Raw genomic sequence first — 20,069 nt, forward strand, 5'->3', positions numbered from 1 at the left:
CTTATTCTAATTTTGTTAAACTTAGTAACCTCTCACATTCGTCTCATAAATTAAAAAAAATATCATTCAGCCAGCTTATTATTAATAGTTAATACGACTGTATTATGTTGTATAAAATGAAAGGAAGTTGTTAATTTACCTTTGTGAATAATAGAAAACACAATGTGATAGGTAGATACAAGATTAAAATAAAATTTGGTTTAATAACTATAAGTTATAAACCATGATACCTAAAAACAATTCGAGTACAGAACTTAACAAACAATTAATTGAATGCAATACATGTGTTCTTAATATTTAAAAATACAAATCAATTAAGCCACAGAATAATTGAAAAACCTATTTATTTTAAATAAAATAGTTTCTGTTTATATAATAATAAAACTTTCTTGTTTTGAATGTTATATAATATCACTTAAACAAAAGCATTACAATTTTAAAATCAAAATGTTTAAAATAAAAATACACGATCAAAACTAGAGAATAGTTAGTTTGGAAAAGGAAGAAAATGATAAAAAAAGTGTTTACATAAATTGAATCAAATATTTTCACTTTTTTGTTTTACTAATAAGCAATTCATTGAGAAATACATTTGAGGTATATTTTTATAAACGATAAAAAATAAAAATACACAGATTCTTTCTTCTATGTATAAATTCCATATAAAAACAAGTTATTTCATTCAATCTATAACAAAACCAACAGTATTCATTTCAGCTCGTTTGTATAATTCTGTAATTGGAATTTCGTTGGCAGCTGGATGATAGTGTAATATGTTATTATTTATATATTGAGATAGTTTCTTTTCTGATACCATTTTTTCGTAGTCTTTTTCATCAAATGAAATTATTTCGGGTAGATGAACGCAAAACTAAAAAATTAACAATATGATTATTTAAAATAATTTATCCAAACAGCTAAGACTCATAGAATATACAAGACATAATGAGTTACATCTGAATCAATAAAATGAATAAAACCACTTTTATAAAATATATACCTGTGTAACATGTGATTTTAGGAAAAATCTTTATTAAGTTTTAACTTTGAAGAGATTAGTGGGGTTAGGTCACATAAGAATTACATTTTATGCACTGTAACTATCATAAGTACAATTATTACTTACTTCTTCTAGTTTATAGGATTTTGATTTTTCAACATTAATAGTCCTATAGATCACCTTGACTTTTGCCATTATCCTATTGGGAAGTGGTCTTAATTCAAACAAAGCGCTTAATCTAGAGCGTATTGCATTCAATGCCTTTAAAGTTTTATCAGTGGTCAACACGTCGTTTGACGATAACACTTTCGGTAACTCTGTATCCCAACCGTTTTTCGTTGCTATTTCTCTGGTCATCTAAAAATATTCGTTGAACAAGTGTAATAATATAATGATATATTACAAGTTTCAGGGTAGTAAAAATAAATGTTTATTACCGTACTGCTGATTTGGAAATAGTTTAATAACAATTTAGCATTTATACTTCCGTACTGTATCAAACTTTTCATCCATTCTTGGAGTACATTTGGTATGCCTTCCAATAGTGTTAGGCTCACTGCAATGTTATCTGCTTCCAACAACTGTGCCATCAACACACATACAGCACCACCCCAAGATATACCGATTAAGGAAACATTACCGCATTTGGTGATCGATTTGAGTTTCTGTAAACAGTTATTGGTTCAGTGTTATATATTATAAGCAAATCAATAAAGTTGCGTGAACTGAAAACATTTATAAAAATAATATTGTTATGATATTAACCTGTACGAGTATTCTCGCTACGTGTTCAATGGACTCTATAGTTTCAGGCAATCTTGCTTCGAATGCTGGATACATTAGATTGTCATACATTTTTTTCATTCTTTTGGGCACGAATCCTGTAACAACAAACACAGGCAAACCTATGGAATCTGCAAATCTTAGACTGTTTGTGGAAACTTCTATAAAATCAATTTCCTCCGTAACTGTGTCTCCAAACGCATTCAATTCATCAATAGACGCAGGCAGTTCAGCAATAATTTTCGAATAAAATTCTCTGCTTGCTATAAAAGCACAAAATAGGTAAATATTGTTTTTTTTTTTTCAGAAAATTTAATCGTTAAATATCGATAACGATCGTAGTTTGGAATAATTATTCAAATAAAAATGTACTCTTTCGAATAAGAACCATTGCATTTTTTAAACACACAAGACGTATGTTACCCATACATATTCGAAAATATTAATAAAAAATATCTTCTATTAATTAATTATTAATCTAATATTTCTTTTAATTATCCGTATTGGTACTTTTCATTAATTCGAAAATGCAATTGTTTTTATTTTTAAGTCATTCACTTTTATTCCGAACTATTAATTGTCCATCCATAACGACGTAATTTATAGAAAACTTTTATTACCAATCAATTTTTTGTCATATTCATTGCATATTATTGTAGATGAAGACACTTTATCAACATTTAATAATAATTTATCTAATGATGGCAGTAGATTATAAAAATTAGGTTTCGTAGCCACTAAACTCCATGAAAGACAAATAGTATTTGGACAAACACCGTTTGCTCTTAATTCTGTACAGGTGTTTTCTCCACCACTCATAATACAAACAAATATGGGTTTCATATTCCGTAAAGATGGATTGCTTTCAAGTACATATTGAATGTTGCGTACCTTATCTTCTTCATCACTCTGTTTTAATAATAATAAAAAAATATTAATTAACAGTTACCTACAATTTTGTATTAAAAATGAAAAATTTAATATACTAAAACTATGCACAGAATGAAATGCGAATAATTAATTGTTACACATATCCTATAGAGCTATAGGGAACAAGTTACGCTAATATATTTTAGGAAGATAATGTATTTAAATTTAAAAATACTATTAGTTTAATCCGATAAACAAATGTTATAAAATGTTATAACAGTAAATATAATTTATGTTATTAAATTAAAGTTAAAAATTCTATTTAATGTAATGTAGTAAGAATGTAGTAGTAGAAGTCCAAAATTGGCCTGAGTTTAAATCTGCAGGCACTGGTGCCCAGAATCTGAGTGCATGGCAGCTATAATAATTTAAAACTAAGTATAAATATCAGCAAAAAATGTATTTTTATGTTCGAAAAACAATGAAAATACAACATAATATAATAAATAGTATTTTTAAATAAGAAAAAATTTTATAAAATATTTTTTATATAATTTTTATTATAAATATAAATGTCATTATTTATGTATTCAGTTTTTATTCTGCAAAAACAAATAAGTTTTTCTTTTAAAACAACTATTTAATCGTGTTGATTAAAATTTAAAACCAACTTACAATATTTAAAGTTTTAATTCAGATACCCAGTTCGACCGTAACGTTTAGTAAGAATGCACGTATGTCGCGTTGTCCGTTGTTTCGCTCCGTTATCGCTGTGCGCGTTAGGTAATAATTATTAATATTGTTATCATTAATTATCCATTTTTATTATAACATTATTATGAATAACAGCGGCCGTAATGTGGCCTTGTGAAAACCCGCCAAATGCACCTTGTGCTCCAAGGACCACACCACCAATTTCAAGGGTTGGCCGGTATTCAAGGCCGCTTTCAAAAAATCCTATCCGAGAGTCCCTCTAGTCAAAGGCCTGATTTTCAATCCTCATCAAACTACAAACAAATCATACGCAGAAGCCACCAGGAATCAAAGTTCACAACCGGATCATATCAGTGAAATTTTTTCAAGTTTCTTATCTAACTTGAACTCACTAATCAGTAGGGGCATCTCCCTCCTCTCTTATGTACTAAATTCACTGATTGTTAAAGGTATTATTTCTCCATAATAATCTTCGTCATTACCACTTATTGCTCATTATAATTTATTACACTCCACTTGGAGATAGTAGATATAAGATAACGCTAATCTGTTATTAGGTATGTATTAATATTTTATTTCTGTATTATACCTGTTAGGTATAATATTATAGGGTGTTACCACTGGGTATCCTCTCTAATCTCACAATACATGTTAACCTTTTATTTTTCACTTATCAAACCTACTCAATACTAATTGTTCAAAAAATGTATAGATTCAATATTGTAGATTTATTTCAATAAAAAAAAAAAAATTCAGATACGTTATCTAAATATATTATATAATTACCAATGTGGCGAAAAAGATCCCTCCAAGAGGATAAATTGACGTTGTATCATTTAATAACAGAATTAAATCTTCCTTTGAGTTTAAGTTTGAATCCGATACTATTTGTATCGTAACATTTTGATATCGTGATATAAGTAAATTAAACCTGAATCATTATATTGAATCGAGTTAAACAAACAATATTTCAGTATCTTAGTTCAATATATTCAAATTCAAAATAAATATAACAAAAATTAATTTATAAATACCTCCTTGATGCAGTGGTGGACATGGAGTATTTTTTTAACGCCACAACAATCTTTCGAGCCCCTCTCATTACTATCCATTCAGCAATATCAATCCAAGAACTATATTTACTTCCTATAGAACCAAATAATTGGATATTTTAGATTTAGACTAACAATCAAATCAGTGGCATCATTTGTGTGTGTGTGTGTGTGTGGGGGGGGGGAGGGGGGCAGGATGGCATTTGCACCCTCCTTGTCATTAGCGAGTCGCTGTCGGGCCGGGTATGGGTTAGTGATGGTTATCTATCTCAGACAACCGTGATAGTAACTTAGTAAGTATAAAATTATGTATGGAGGCAATTTTTATTGAGATAAAAATGCAATTGTAATGTAATGTAATGTAATTATTAGCGAACGGTTTTTTTTTTCATTTTTATTATGGGCTGGTCAAAAATATTGCCCCCCCCCCCCCTCTCATATACTGAAATGACGCCACTAAATCAAATGCTTTACTATATATTAATAGGTAATAATATCTTACCAACAATTAAATACACTCGGTTAGAATAACATTGATATTTCTCAAAGTCTGATCCTTTTAAGAACTTTCCCAATGTCTTTTTTCCTTCTAGAGCCAACACAACTCGATTAGATTCTACTCCTTGAGACGATAAGCTAGATTTAAAGATAATAATATATAAAAACAATAAACATTTTTCACACAATTAAGTATAAATAAATAACATACTATAACGATTGTATAGCTTGTTCTCTAGAACAAGGGCCGGTTAAAACGTGTCTATCAAACGGTTTGACAATACCAAGATCTATTCCCATTTGCACTTGATTCTGAACTTTCAGTTTGATTTCACTAGTTTCTGCCAACAAGCTATCTGGACTAACACCATAAAACGTAACATTTTTCAAAAAAATAAGCAGTCCTGAAATGTAAGATAAAATTTAGATAGGTAAGTACGGTAATCATATGGTAATTAGCAATCATGTTACCTAGTTTGTCTTTATTTTTCATCACCGTTTTAGTTAATTGGAAAAATTTTCCACGATCTGCTATTGATCGAACAGCTGCATAAAAATCGTGGCCATGGAGACAATTTACAATTATGGCTATACCTTTTCCTTTGGTAGCTATTTTAAGTTTTACTTCAAAATTATCACGATAATTGAAGATTCTAGATTCTGGAATCTTTAAATCATAGTGAATATTGAATTGTTATGAATATTTTTATTCAAAATAATGTCTTATGGGTATTTATTTTTGGTTAATGTTTGACGTTCTTACCGAAGGAAATTTATTCTTCAGTAGCGTGCATTGTTCTTTATTTTCAACTGTGATATAAACAGAATATCCTAACGATATGGCTACAGCAATAGCTGCTTGTCCAACAGCGTTGAATCCTGCATTTACTAATATCGTTTTTTCAAATATATTATCAGTTGGTAATTTTAAAATAGTCAATATATAATATGCCTGTCAAAAACAATAATTTAAAATTAGACTAAAACAATATAAATCAATGACAATAATATAATGTACCTACTCTCAGAATTAGACTGTCAATGATTAAAATAATAACAAGACACCACGACATCATTTTTTTTATGTTAACAATTTAAGGTACAATAAATACTATAGTCTCATTTTGAAATATTTACCATTGAATAAGACATCGGAATAGTAGCTGCGTCCTCTAACGTCCGGTCTGATGGAATTATCCATGTTAAATGTGGATCCGGTGAAATTTGATTAGATGTATTCTTTTCAAATGGCGCAATTCCCATTACCTTTTTACCATCAGCTGTTATACCAGAATATTCCAAATGACCAAGTTCGTTCTAAAAAATAAAAATATGATTTATATATAATCTGGGATAAGTCATTATGTCAGATAACGTTCAATATTCCACTCTCTAAATTTAAAAATATATTATATATTGTCATTTTTTGAATTTAGAAAAATTCACGATTTATGCATATTTTGTGTATATACGTGTAATGTGTAATATACCTATCGAATAACATAATATATTTTTAATAATCAAACATTTATTTTTTATTTCATAACCCTACTCCCTTTGCCCACTAGAAAAAAAATGTTCTGAGTATGGCCTTGGTATACATGGAATTCTCAATAATCATTTAATTTTCATACTAAACATTAATTCTTCTAAATGTAGGTTATTGCCCATACACAACAGTATCAATATCTTTCAACTAGTATCAACGTTTTGAACTTAAGTAATATTTTGGTTTTGTCGAATGTTTAAATTACATTATTCAAATTGATATGTATTTGCATATTTTATAAATAGAAAATTCCATATTTTTTTAAACAATTGAAATCGAGGTTTATAATCAAGCACTACTCATGTAATTTAAATTTTAAATCGCTCATTTATGATATAATTACTAATAGACTATAGACACCTGTTATATTTTTTAAGTCACTTACATCTATTATATTATTATTCACATATAAATCCTGGAAGTTAATTCCTAAGTAGTTGACATTCAGGCCATCTAATCTGAAATACAAAAATAAAATGTTTTAATTTGTATAGGAAATATACAAAACTATATTTCAGCATAAGCAATAATATGAAAAATAATTGAACGAATTGCTGTGCAATATGCATGTAATAGTACCATCTTTATATTTTCCGAGGAAACAAAACTTGACAAATCACTCTTCTTATTTTAATTTTAAGCCTTTTTAGTTTTAAGAGCTGTTGTCTTTAATGAGAAGGCTTGATTGTTATTTACAATTATTAACTTTGTTACAACATAACAAATATTTATTTATGTATAAGTACATAAAAATAAAATAATAGTACATATAATATACTTACTACAATTTCAATAATATGTATATATTAATAAAACTAATGACAAATTAATATAATCGTGGTATTATTTGGAGTAAACCTAATATATAGCAAAATGTATAGAAAATGTATAAAGGAATTCAGAATCTCAAAATAATATACCAATATATATTACTACATTTTAATTCCAAATTAATCAAAATATTTAAATATGATGTATGTTTATAATATATTATGTGTGTTAATTTTACTGTCTGTCTCAGCAAATGTTGTATGGATTGTAGAGAATTATTATTTTTATTTGGCACTTTGGCATCGTCTAACCAATAAAAAAACCTATGAGAGAGCACCAACTGAACTTAGTATATGAATATGGTTTCGAACGTTTGATAGCATAATATGTGGTTTCCGAGATTATTGAGTACCTACAAACAAACGCAGTGGCGTAATTACGGGGCTTTTACATAACTTTTTTTTTAAATTGGTGAACGATATTTAAGTACTTATTTAAAACAATATATTATTTTATAGAAACAACAGATAAAACCCGAATCCCCTGTGGTAACTGTTCAAAACTAAAATAATACATTACTTATAATACTAATCACTATTGCAATATTGCACAAATATATTGACATATACATAATAATGCAGTTTAGCCCTTAGGCGATTTTTAGGAATATTTTTTGAAAACCTATATATATAGTAGATATTTCAACGCTGGATTTTTTTTTTTACAAATAGGTAGATATAATTATAACGTAACATTAAGGATACAATTGTATACAACAATGGGGGACGAGGTGGCCGAGCGACGGATTCGGCACAGCCGGTCCGAGTTCGATCCTCGACCACCGGGTGGCATTTTTCTCCGTGCAAGTCACGGTGTCCGGAGAACAAGTGCCGCCATCCCCCACCCGGGCATGGCAGATACCTACGGGTGCCGAATCAAAAATTCTGCCAAACCCAACACACACGTGTTCCTTCCCCTACCGACACTAACAATCCACAAACAAACACCTACAGCTAATGGCCATAGCTGCCGAAGCTTAAGATCAATAAAAAAAAAAAGTTTTTCTACTTTCAATTTTTATAGTTTGATAATTAATCCAACAAATGCATACGATAAGGTTAATTTATATTTATTAATATTTATGTTTAAACTGTTTAATGCTTACGTAAGATCACTGATGTAAGTCGTAATCGTATTGTTTCTAGAGACGTTAAAACTGGAATTGTCGACAAGATTTCGGACAATAGTTCCCCATTTGCCGTCTTTATAAATATTTGCAAACAATTGTTTGCGCAACTGTTCAGTGTAAAATTTATGATCAATATTGAAATCGGGACCCGAATCGTCCAACAAGAAAACAAATCTGAACATTGGAATTTGTTTAATACTTATTGTTTTGATATCATATTATATGCGTACTTGATTTGGTTAAATAATCCCTACCTTATCTTATTTGATTTATTTTCAAGTAACACTTCTTCCATAAATCTTGTTAATTTTACATATGGTACGACTTTCGTAAAAATGTAAAGATAATGTTTTGTTTTTTTACATTTGGCTAGAGAACTTTTAACGATCTCGTAAAAATTTTGAAGGTCCGTAATATATTCCAATTTTATACTCATTATTTTTATTTCTTTGATCTACAACAAAAAAAAAAAACTCAATTATTTCAATAATACAATGACAATAAATCCAAATAAACCTTTTTAATTAACACCAAATAATGTCCATTAAATTTTTGTTGCATAATAACATTCCATTCTTCGGTACTAGACATTGGTTTTTTCGCTGTCACCAATAAATGAACTCTTTTAGTGTTTTTTAAAACTGAAATAACATTTGTCATTTGATCATATGGTAGTAATATGATATTGTGGTCATTGTTAATGAACTTTTCTGGATTAGTTTTATCTAAACTCACAACTGTGTGCTATATAATTGAAAAAAAAATTTAAAAATTTGTAAACTTTTAAAAATAACAATGAAAACATTATGAACTAACTTGAATTCCTATCTGAATGTCAAGTATTTGCTTCACTAGTGTGATGGACTGATTCAAATTGTTATCATTATAACTGTAATAAACTTTGAAATTATTCATGTTGGGATTCGATTGAAATTTTTTACATTCAAATATGACTTGCAAACAGTTATTGATAAAATTAATTTCGTTCTAAAGGAAAAAAAATATGTATACATTTAACATACCTATAATTATAATAAAATGTATGGGTGTGAAGCCAATATACCTCACAATTTGGATTAGCTAATTGTACAAATTGTTCTTCTTCTAATCGTAGTTCAAATGGATTTAATGTGCTTATTGAAAACGATTTGGTTTCTGGATGCAAAATGTATATCCCATCGCCGTTTATTTCGTTCGTATTAAAATTATAATAAATAGGAACATCTAAAATAATATGAATAAAATATATTTTAATAAGAGCATTTCCATATTAATATATTATTATTCTTCAATTTAAAAATGTGTACGTTAGCTTGGACTTTTGGGTAAAAAACATAATTATATATAGGGGTTTTATTTATTTTTTTTAAGTACATACTCGTAGGTAGGTAATTTTAAAATGGATACATACCTTTTCCTAAGGAGTCTTTGAATTTAGATGGATCAATATACATTTTCCGAATAGTTGATATATCTGCTGGATTGTCATTAGTTTCCATACTTTTATGAATAAGAAATGTGAATATTCCATTAAGAAATCTCATCCAATCACCGTCCCACTTTATGTTTCCTCGATATTCTTTGAAAATAAATATAAATATGCATTAATTTAGAGATAACTCTATGTTCTACTTATGCGAGTTGGGAGTGGACAAGTATTAAGGAATATTACATATTATGTGCATTCACTTGACATGTGATAAGTACGGTAGTGACGCCACTATTTCAATATTTAAATCATATAATACCATCATATTAAAATTGTAATAATTTAAATAATTTAAAAACAAAATAAATGTTTAGTATTAAAAATCATATTATACATATAATTTATTCGCAAGACTAAATCCATTACATATTATATTGAAATGCATTTTCGGAATAGTAAAACAAATAAATAATTTAAAATTATATCAATACATACATACATATATATAACTTATTATATACTATAAAGGTATATATATATTTGTATTAATAAATCAAGTAAAACTAGTAAACAACCAAATATTAAAAACAAAAAAAAACGTTTATTTGTCAACATTTTAAAGTATTGTTTTATATTTTGAATATCCATTATTTTACCTTCAAAATGTAAATCTATATTTGTCACAGTCTTAAATTGTTCACCGAGTTCATATCCATTATGTTCTAACAATGAGTACAAGTCATGTTTTGAAATTGAACTATGTGGTAAATCAGAAACTGTATCTGGGTACTTCATCTTTGGTTTTATTGGAGTCATATCAGTAGCGTCTGGTCGTAATATTTTTCCTGAAACTATTACTTCATTTTCCAAGCATATTTCAAAGTAACCACTTCCACATTGTATAAGTGAATAGAATTCGAATGTATCTAAAAGCAAATAAAATATTGAACTCAAGTCATTCATGAATAAAATCAATGTTATAAAATATAGTCATAAAATAAGGAACTTAATAAAAAAAAAATATAAAAATATTTTATTTGTGGTTGCCATTATTTAATAATATGTTGTATTTAATTATAACATGGATAAAAATGTTTTTTTTTTTTTTTTTTTGGTTGTTTATACATTCTCAAACTTTTGTTTAAAGAAAATAAACTAAAACCAGATGAATACATTGATTTTTTTTTTAATAACTTAGTAAAACATGAGTTCATTATTCATTTATCAAAATTACAATAGATTATGCACTATTTTAAAATTAATAATCATACATTTATTTTAACTTGAAAATAGGTAAACATAAAATAATACACTTTTTATGACTAATTTATTATTTGTTAAATTAATTTAGTAAAAAAATATAAATAAAGTATAATATGTTAAGCAGTGCCGGCGCTAGGTTTGGCGGGGCCCTGGACATAGGTACCCAAAGGGAGCAAAACCTTTGCCCTTTAACTATTTAAAATCAGGCTTTAAAAAAAAATGCTGTTTTTCTTCGAATTTTAAACATTAAAAATAATAATAATATTAGGTTAATCTTATACTTGTTTTTTATTATAATGTGTTAACACAAAATTATTTACAAATTATAAAATAATAACTAATTGGGTAAATACAACAACAATATATGATTCAAGTAAGAAGATATTCATTTTATATAAAAACATTTTTTTTCTCGATTTGTTCGGAGCAAAGGCATTTATGATTTCTTCATAATTTATCGATTTTAATGTATCGATGGAAAGCCATGCAATGTTTGATAGTTTGTTTGAGTTTCTTAAATACGTTTTAATTCTTTTGAGTTTCGAGAAACGCCTTTCTGCACAAACCGATGCCACTGCAGGTATCGTCAACATTATTCGTAGTACAATTGTAATGTTTAGAAACGACCCACCAGTTTTTTTTAACTCTGCTAAAGCTTGAAGAGGTGTAACTTCTTCATCAACAAAAGTTTGAAAAATTACGATTTCATTACGAATTTTATAAATTTATAATTTGTAAATGCAAAATGTCAATGTGTTTCATGGTATTAGAATGTTAAGCCCACAGAGCCCATTGAAATCAAAACAAACATGGGGCCCTGGACATAATATGTCCCAATTGTCCTCCCCTAGCGCCGGCATTGTGTTAAAGTTTCAATAAATATATTTAAGGTAGGAACTCACCATTTTCTTTAATTTCAATATTTCTTCGGAAATTTAGTTCCTCAAATGCAATCATCTCATCAAAATATAATTCACTTTGTATTATTATAAATGATTTCCATACGTGAGACTACAAATTTTAAATGTGTTATTATTTATTATTTAGTTAAAAAAAAAATCAAAGTTAATTAACACAAAACTCACTAAAAGAATAGAGCTAGGCAATATATGTCGCCCGTTGATTTTGTAATCAAATAAAATATGTTCATTATTTAAATGTATTGTAAATTGCCTCTCGCCTGAGACTCTTGAAGTCTGAAATAGAAGTATTGAAAATAATTACAAAAATTAAAATGAAGTACCTATGTTAAAAATATTAAAGTGGTACAAATTGACGATACTCGGCTCAAGTTGAAAAATTAATGTATTGATACCTATTTATATTGCATACCTATACGAAATCGTGATAAATACTATTTACCAATATTGCGATTGGATTAAGAAGATATCTAGTATATTTATTGTGATACTAGTTACAAAAAAAAAAAAAAACAATAAAATTGAAAAATAAGTATTTGACTAAAAATACCTATTTGCCTATTAATATATTAAAAAAAAACAAAAAGTTCATAATATATATTATAAGTAGCATGCTACTAAATATATTTCCTCTGCCAGGAAAATGTAGGAATCATAGATATGTTTTTGGGTACAGTGCAGTGGAAAAATAGAAGTTACATTTTGCTAAATTTTGTTAGGAATTGAATTACATTTTTTTTTTATATTATGCATTTGTGTTTTTATGGCAATACTTACACAAAGCGTTACGAGAATCGGCCTCGCCAGAATCAGATAGAAAAAAAATTGTACCTAGCCCAAAAACATAATATATATGTTAAAAATACGCGAGCGACTCGCTATGAAGATATGAAATAAAAATAAAATATTATTTGTACGTCATAGAAAAACAGATAGGTCATTTTTCTGTCATATTTCTAATTTTTTTTATTGTGATTTTGAATAAATTGTCCACATAAGTAATCAGCACTCTATTTACCTACACGTATAATATTAATTTTTTTAGTGTATTCGCAACATTTATTCTCAATTCTCATATGAACTTACATTTTTTTAAAACTTTAATTTAATATATTCAGAACAATTTTTATGATTTTGTAATTTGAAAATATATTTGTATAATTTTTTTAAGGTTGTAATCAAGTTAGTAACACTAACAATTAAGTTTGAAATATTATACTTACTGTCTGCACCATACTCTTTAATGCCCATTCTTCTTTGTGGTCCCAAGGAAATATAGAATGTAAAGCTTGAGTTTGTCGGCTTACTGGATAATTTATTGATGGGTAGAATGCTTCAATGTTAGGAGTCATACCGTTATTATACATCCTGATAAATATGGAATATATGTGTTTCATAGTATTTTTATCACAGATAGCTATTACATAAAATAATCTACAATTCACTTACTTTCCAAAAGCACTTAATAAGAATTTGACTGAATCTTTTGTACTTCTATGTGTGAGTGGTATATTTGTCACCTGTTCTGGTAATGATCGTTTGAGTATGGCTTGTAGAAGCCCATGTGGGGCAATTTCAATTACAATTGCATCTTCGGGTATATGTCGAGAAGCTTCTTCAAATAAAACTTGTCCCAGAAGATTGTTAGTATGATATTCAGGTGAACTGTATTTTGCTACTTCATTTCCCCATTCGGATTCAGGTACAGAGCTACTCACCCATTTCGATGATCGAAGCTTTGGTTCTGGGATAACCTATGAACAAAAATAATCAATGACAACGGGTTATTTAAAGAATACTGTTTGACTGGTCTGTACTTTAAATAATTCAAATCAAAATTACTTCTTTCAAATACTTGAGTAAAGTGGGTGCAGCTGGTTTTATATACTGGCTGTGGTACGCGATATTCGAAACATTAACAAGTCTAGCAAATACTCCTTCTGATTTCAATTGTTCAACAAAACTCGATACGCTAGCCGTTGGCCCAGACAAAGTGCTGCTGTCAGACGCATTGTGACAAGCAACTTCGATATCGTGTGGGAGCCTATCTTTAATGTCGTTATACCCTAATCCTATTGCAGCCATTGATCCTTCGATGAGTTCAGTCTCTATCGAAGCTCGACCTCTTGCATGTGCAGCAAGTATCATTTGCTCGGCAGTGAAACAACCATCAGCGTAGGCGCACCCCAATTCGCCGACTGAATGGCCAATAATGCCATCAGGGACAACGTCGATGCTCTTCAACACGTCCAATAAACCTATCTATTTAAAACATTAATTAAAGAACCGTTTTAAAACATATGGGTTATATTTAAATAAACCTGTATCGCAGCTATACCAACGAATGAGTTTAGTATATTATCGAAAAGTTTGGGGTCATCGTTTGTTAAAATGTCAATAAGATCAACACCCTTCGGTTTTAATATAGCTTCACATTTGCGTACTGATTCGGCAAATATAGGAATATTTAACAATTGTTTTCCCATACCATTCCACTGTGATCCCATTCCAGAAAATACGAACCAAATGGGCCGTTTTATTATCGCTGGAAGATACTGTAAATAATAGTTAATAAAAACTACAATACTATAACAATAATTCATAAGTTACCTACCGATATTTCTTCTTGTGATCCATCATTTTTGTCTGGAACTATAGTGAAACTCCGGTAGTAATGAGCGTTCATAGATTTATAAAAAACGCTTTGTAAAAGAGCTGTGAACTCTTCGTCCATTTGGCTATTTTTTATATGCTCTAAAAACTGGATAACACCTTCTTCATTCCGACCGGATACGAATATAATTCGTGGTAAACCGTCTTCAAACATTTCTCCTTTTTCATAGATTTTTGTTCTACTTTTCTTATTTTGTTTTAAAATTACATGGCTAAAAGAATTACATAAACCAAATGAGCTAATACCAACTATGTCTCCTTTCAATGGAGTTTTTTCAGTGACTACCTAAAAAAATATTTAGATATTAAAATGTACACAAATACAAATTATATTTTTAACACACTTCTATTTTTCCGGATAAAAGAGCTGGGCAATCTTGGTTTGGTTCTGAATAGTTTATATTTGGAGGTATATATCCAGAGTCTAAAACAATAAGTGCTTTAGCTAACGACACTAAACTTGAAGTAGCTTCACAATGACCGATATTACTCTTTATGGAACCGACTTTTAATGATTCTATTCTATTTGGAGTACAGAATACCTCACCCAGAATTTTCAGCTCCATTGCGTCTATTTTCTGTTGAAACAATACATGTAAATTATTCATTTTTATATGCAGTATACATCATAAACACAATATTACATTTTATTTTAATAAAACATTTTATTATATTATTATCCTTAAATAAATTTAAACAAACCTTAATACCTAACCCTTCACCTTCAATATACGCAACTTTAGCAGGATCTATATTAGCTTCTTTATAAGCATTTAATAGAATTTCTTTATAAAGGTGGTCAGAATAATGATAAAATAAATCGTCTGTTTCTCCAAATATACCAGTCGCGCCCATTAAAGTTGCGTAAGAACGTTTTGCTTCAGATAACTTCTGCAACAGCACTACTACACAAGCTTCAGATCTGTTCATTCCATTTGCTAAAATAATACATTAGTATTCATTTATTTTCTGTTTCATTTCAAACAAAATAAATTGATAGTCAACCTATTACAAAGCTGAAATGTATTAGAATGCTTATAAAAGTAGTAGGTATAGTAACATTCTTGTAAATTTGTATAAACATACTGTCTTGAATATTATACATAGGTACTGAAAATTAAGATACACCCTTCTAATCAAAAAGTTAGTTTTCTGTCAACCATACATGGGCGCAATTTGTAGGGGGCTTGGGGGGGCTTAGTCCCCCAAACATAACTGTATCCCCCCAAAAGTCTAGGACATACAATTTTAAAATGCTATATTGTAAAGGTCCGTTTGCCTTTAATATATTCAGCCCCCCTCCCTCCAAAGTCAAAGTTGAAATCGCGCCTATGAGTTGTAAAATATTTATGAATTTAAAACAATATTTAAATATATTTTTAGCTTATGTAAATAAATAGGTACCTATTTTATTATTTTATTTTTAGGAAGAAAAACAAATACCGATATTAAAAAACATAGGTATCTATATTATAATATTATGCATAATATGTATTTTGTTTTCAGATTTGTTTTTATTAATTGTACATTTGTACTAAAATTAAATTAAGCAAATAAAAAAAACTGTCTAGTTAGGGTGGATTTTACAATCATTAGTAACGTTAGATAAATGGAAGGTACTTTAAAACTAATAAATGAATAACAATTCAACATATTTTTTCTTGTGATAATTAGTGACTTGAAAGCCACGTTTGGTTTAAACCCTTCAGTCTACCAGCGAGTTTGGAGAACGAAGGAATGCGGCAGGTCAATTATGAGTAGGAGAAATTCAGCAAAGGATACAAATACCTCATTCATTCTTTCTGTAAGCTAAAACAAACCTTTATTCATACTTAATGAGCATTTTTTTAAATACTTATATATTTTTTAAGTTTTGATTATGACAAATATTTTAAATCCCAAGATTATAATTTCTTTTAATTTGATTTTTAGCACTTGTTATGTTCCATTGAAAATAATCTCATTGATTAGATGTATGGCTAATTTAATATTTATTTATTTGGTAATAATAACCGTTTGTTCAAAATATATTAACGTAAGCATACCATCATCACTAAATGATCTTGTTTCGTTTGTATTTGTCAACCTTCCTAATCCTTCAAGTTGAAGAGATATATTAGGATTCAAGCATAAACTACATGATCCGATAATCGCTGCATTTATCACTCCGTCTTCAATCATTTTTTTAGCTCGCATAAGACCTTGTGCTCCACCAATCCATGTTGCATCAGTTGTGTAACTAGGTCCTATTTGAAACAGTAACATAAATTATGAGCATTAATCTACTAATATTTTAGTAACTTTTGTTTTCACCGTTTAAGTTAAGTGTGTAAGACAACCGATTTGCTTGCATTGCTCTGTTATGGCCTAAAAGACCAAACCCTTTTTGATGTGTATCAAAAACCTCAAAAAACTCTGATTCACTAATACAGGAATTCATGAAGACGGCTGTATTGGTTCCAGATAAATCAGCTGGGTTTATTCCTGAAATACATAAAAATGTGCATTACAATAAGCACATTCTATAACTCAACTAAAATAAACTGTTATACGAATACTTTACCTGCATCAACTATTGCTTCAACAGATCTTTCCAAACTAAGTCTAGTCAAAGCATCCAAACTCTCAGCCATTTTTCTATGTATACCAAAAAATACGTTGTCAAATTTTTCGGGAGTTTTTATTTTACCAACTCCATATGGTGTTCCTAATTGACCTAAAAAACGCATCAACCATATATGATTAATATTAATGTTAGGTAAAAAAAAATGTCTGGAAAATTATTCAATGTATAATGTATTATTGGTCTAATTTTAAGTTGTATTACACAATAAAGAGAAAAATATAATTTTAAATTATTGTTTACATATAAGTAGATAATTATTAACTACTTAATGACTGTTCCCTAAGGTATAAAACAGAGCTTGAAACCGGTATAAACCGTTTTAAAACCGAAACCGAAACCGTAATCAAAAATGAAACCAAAAAAAATTGGATACCGGTATTATAATTTAAACCGAAACCGAAAAAAAATGGATACCGGTATTAAATTCAAAACCGAAATCTGAAAAAATTGGAAATCGTTATTTTTTTTTCTAATTGACGTGTTTTTAAATACGTAAATTCCATTAATACGCATAATTAATACTCATAATAAAATTGAGATCATGATTAAAATGTTGATAACCATTTCATTATTCGCAAAAGAAAATTGGAAACCGGTATACAAAACCAAAACCGAAACCGTAATTTCATAATACCGGTATTGCTAAGTTGAAACCGAAAAATTTAGAAACCAGTATTCAAAACCGAAATCGAAACCGATATTTCTTAATACCAGTATTGCTAAGTTGAAACCGAAATCGTAAAATTTCAAAACCGGTATACAAAATCGAAACCAAAACTGAAATTTCCTAATACTGGTATTGAAAAATTGAAACCGAAATCGAAAAAATTAATAACCGGTATACAATATCGAAACCGAAATTATTTCAATCGGTTTCAAGCCCTGGTATAAAACCCGTAGGTACCGATAACAAAAAAAACAGTAAGTACAGAACAATAAATTATTATTATTTAAAAACGACCCTTTATTATTGCATTTACAATTAAACAATACTTTTATCTGTTTCACATACCATTTACAATTGATATAATATATGTATACATAAATATATATATTTTTTTAATTTTCAGAGAATTCGGAAAAGTCGCTGAAAAATTGATTACATTTAACCAAACATTTTGATTTGACAAATAAATCAATTTCCATAATTTTTTAGAAAATAAAATAATGACAATCTTTGACGTCTAAAATTATGTTATAAAGGCGTAAATAAATGTTTTTGATATACTTTCATAATTTATTATTAAGATAACATCATACCAAATGACAAATGTAGCACGCTACTCCATATTTTCCATTCTAATAAGTAACCATTAATTGTATATATGTATATAATAGACATTTTTACATTTTATTCGTTTCTATGGTGATAAACAAAGAGTTACGCAGAATCGGGTAGAAAATTAAACTATCTGTACCCATCCCAAAAATATAATATTTATGTTGAACAAATTTATTATTACCATAATACCTGTTAAATTGCATACATCACACATTGTTAGTTGCTACCTATTTAACTAGGTATATAGTAATGCCTAAATTTAAAAACAATTACTTAGTTTATTTATTGTTATGTAATTACAAATTATTTTAAATTAGGTTATATGATAATTGAATATAAATTGTTATAATTAATAAGTACAAATTTTAATAATATTATGTTTAAGAATATAACTAAATTTTGTGTAAAATACACCATACACATTTACATTTTCCTTGTGGTGCCTTATTAAATTAATTGTATAAATTGAATACGCTGTGACTCAAATAAGTATTTCTATAATATTTATTACTATTATTCAAAACCTATTTAAATATATTTATTATTTTTTTTAAGATACAAAATATTGTCTAACCGGGTATCCATCGCCTGCTATCTGAAGTCACTCCATTCTTTTTGTCAAACAGCATTTTTTTCAATTCATCCAAATGGTTGCATTCCGGGAAAAGGCCTCCAATACCAGATATTACGACTTCAACTTTTGGTTCCGTCATTTTCAAATCAAAATCTGGTCTTTCTTTACACAGAGTGTTTAAATTCCTAACAACTGGAATTTAAATTTACAGTTTTTATAGATCAGATTAAAATTATAAACGCATGGAGCAAAGTAAATACTAACAATTGTTTATTATTTTATATAGAATTATTGTGCAAAATGAATTACGATTTAGGGTTTACCTCGACACAAAGCAATGTCATAATAAATTGTGTTATTAATCCATTCAATTTTTGGTTAATTAATTATTATTCAAAATTGTACAATAATTGGACATTGTATCCCGTGAAGAATCACAAAGGTTAAAATTTGCAATTCACATAAAACATTTCTGGGGTTTAACAACCGGAATAAATGTACATCGCTTACCTTCCAATGTGTTTTCAATCATACTTTAACAAAACCAAATTACCGTCACTGAAAACTAAAATAATAAGACTCCATTTTACATTCGGAGCTACTGACTTAAGAATACATAAGAATATGAATTATTAGTTACACAATGACATTTGTTTTATTTTTCTGTGGTATTTTTTTGTCATAGCTATAAAAGATATTTTGTACTTCGAAACCTTCATGTATAACACTCATCTATAACTAGGAAATATTACCTAGGTAGCCGGTTCTATTAAATAAGTGGTGATTTTTCGATTTCCTCAGCAGGATCTCTCATCATTGCTAGGAAAAACTACAACCGTCGAAACATTTCAAAGAAATGTATGTACATAATACATA

At 28.3% G+C, this 20,069-nt stretch overlaps 1 protein-coding gene across 1 annotated transcript; it reads right to left on the reverse strand.

Moving 5' to 3' along the window:
• Window positions 1-327: 327 nt before the first annotated feature.
• LOC132939138 (fatty acid synthase-like) lies at window positions 328-19,740 on the reverse strand. The gene is made up of 34 exons (XM_061006164.1): window positions 19,704-19,740; window positions 19,194-19,385; window positions 17,275-17,427; window positions 17,025-17,195; window positions 16,757-16,957; window positions 15,414-15,649; window positions 15,056-15,289; window positions 14,653-14,997; window positions 14,360-14,593; window positions 13,881-14,300; window positions 13,488-13,792; window positions 13,262-13,406; window positions 12,204-12,314; window positions 12,021-12,129; window positions 10,512-10,781; window positions 9,838-10,005; window positions 9,490-9,650; window positions 9,243-9,413; window positions 8,943-9,170; window positions 8,681-8,880; window positions 8,403-8,600; window positions 6,852-6,924; window positions 6,055-6,234; window positions 5,681-5,869; window positions 5,389-5,584; window positions 5,129-5,321; window positions 4,922-5,055; window positions 4,402-4,513; window positions 4,154-4,298; window positions 2,404-2,692; window positions 1,766-2,046; window positions 1,438-1,665; window positions 1,127-1,357; window positions 328-871 (listed from the first exon to the last, which is right to left on the reverse strand). The coding sequence occupies exons 1-34, from the start codon at window positions 19,723-19,725 to the stop codon at window positions 683-685; spliced, it is 6,714 nt and encodes a 2,237-aa protein (XP_060862147.1). The 5' UTR covers window positions 19,726-19,740; the 3' UTR covers window positions 328-682.
• Between the last annotated feature and the right edge of the window lie 329 nt (window positions 19,741-20,069).

The sequence above is a fragment of the Metopolophium dirhodum genome, chromosome 2, assembly GCF_019925205.1.
Source record: "Metopolophium dirhodum isolate CAU chromosome 2, ASM1992520v1, whole genome shotgun sequence".
NCBI classification, from domain to species: domain Eukaryota; kingdom Metazoa; phylum Arthropoda; class Insecta; order Hemiptera; family Aphididae; genus Metopolophium; species Metopolophium dirhodum.

Coding starts and splice junctions, on each gene's coding strand:
- LOC132939138 (XM_061006164.1), bottom strand. CDS start 19,725: ATGATTGAAAACACATTGGAAG. Junction 10,006..10,511: donor TATAGATTTACATTTTGAAG/GTAAAATAATGG, acceptor TTATTTTCAAAG/AATATCGAGGAAACATAAAG. Junction 5,870..6,054: donor TTCCGATGTCTTATTCAATG/GTAAATATTTCA, acceptor TGTTTTTGACAG/GCATATTATATATTGACTAT.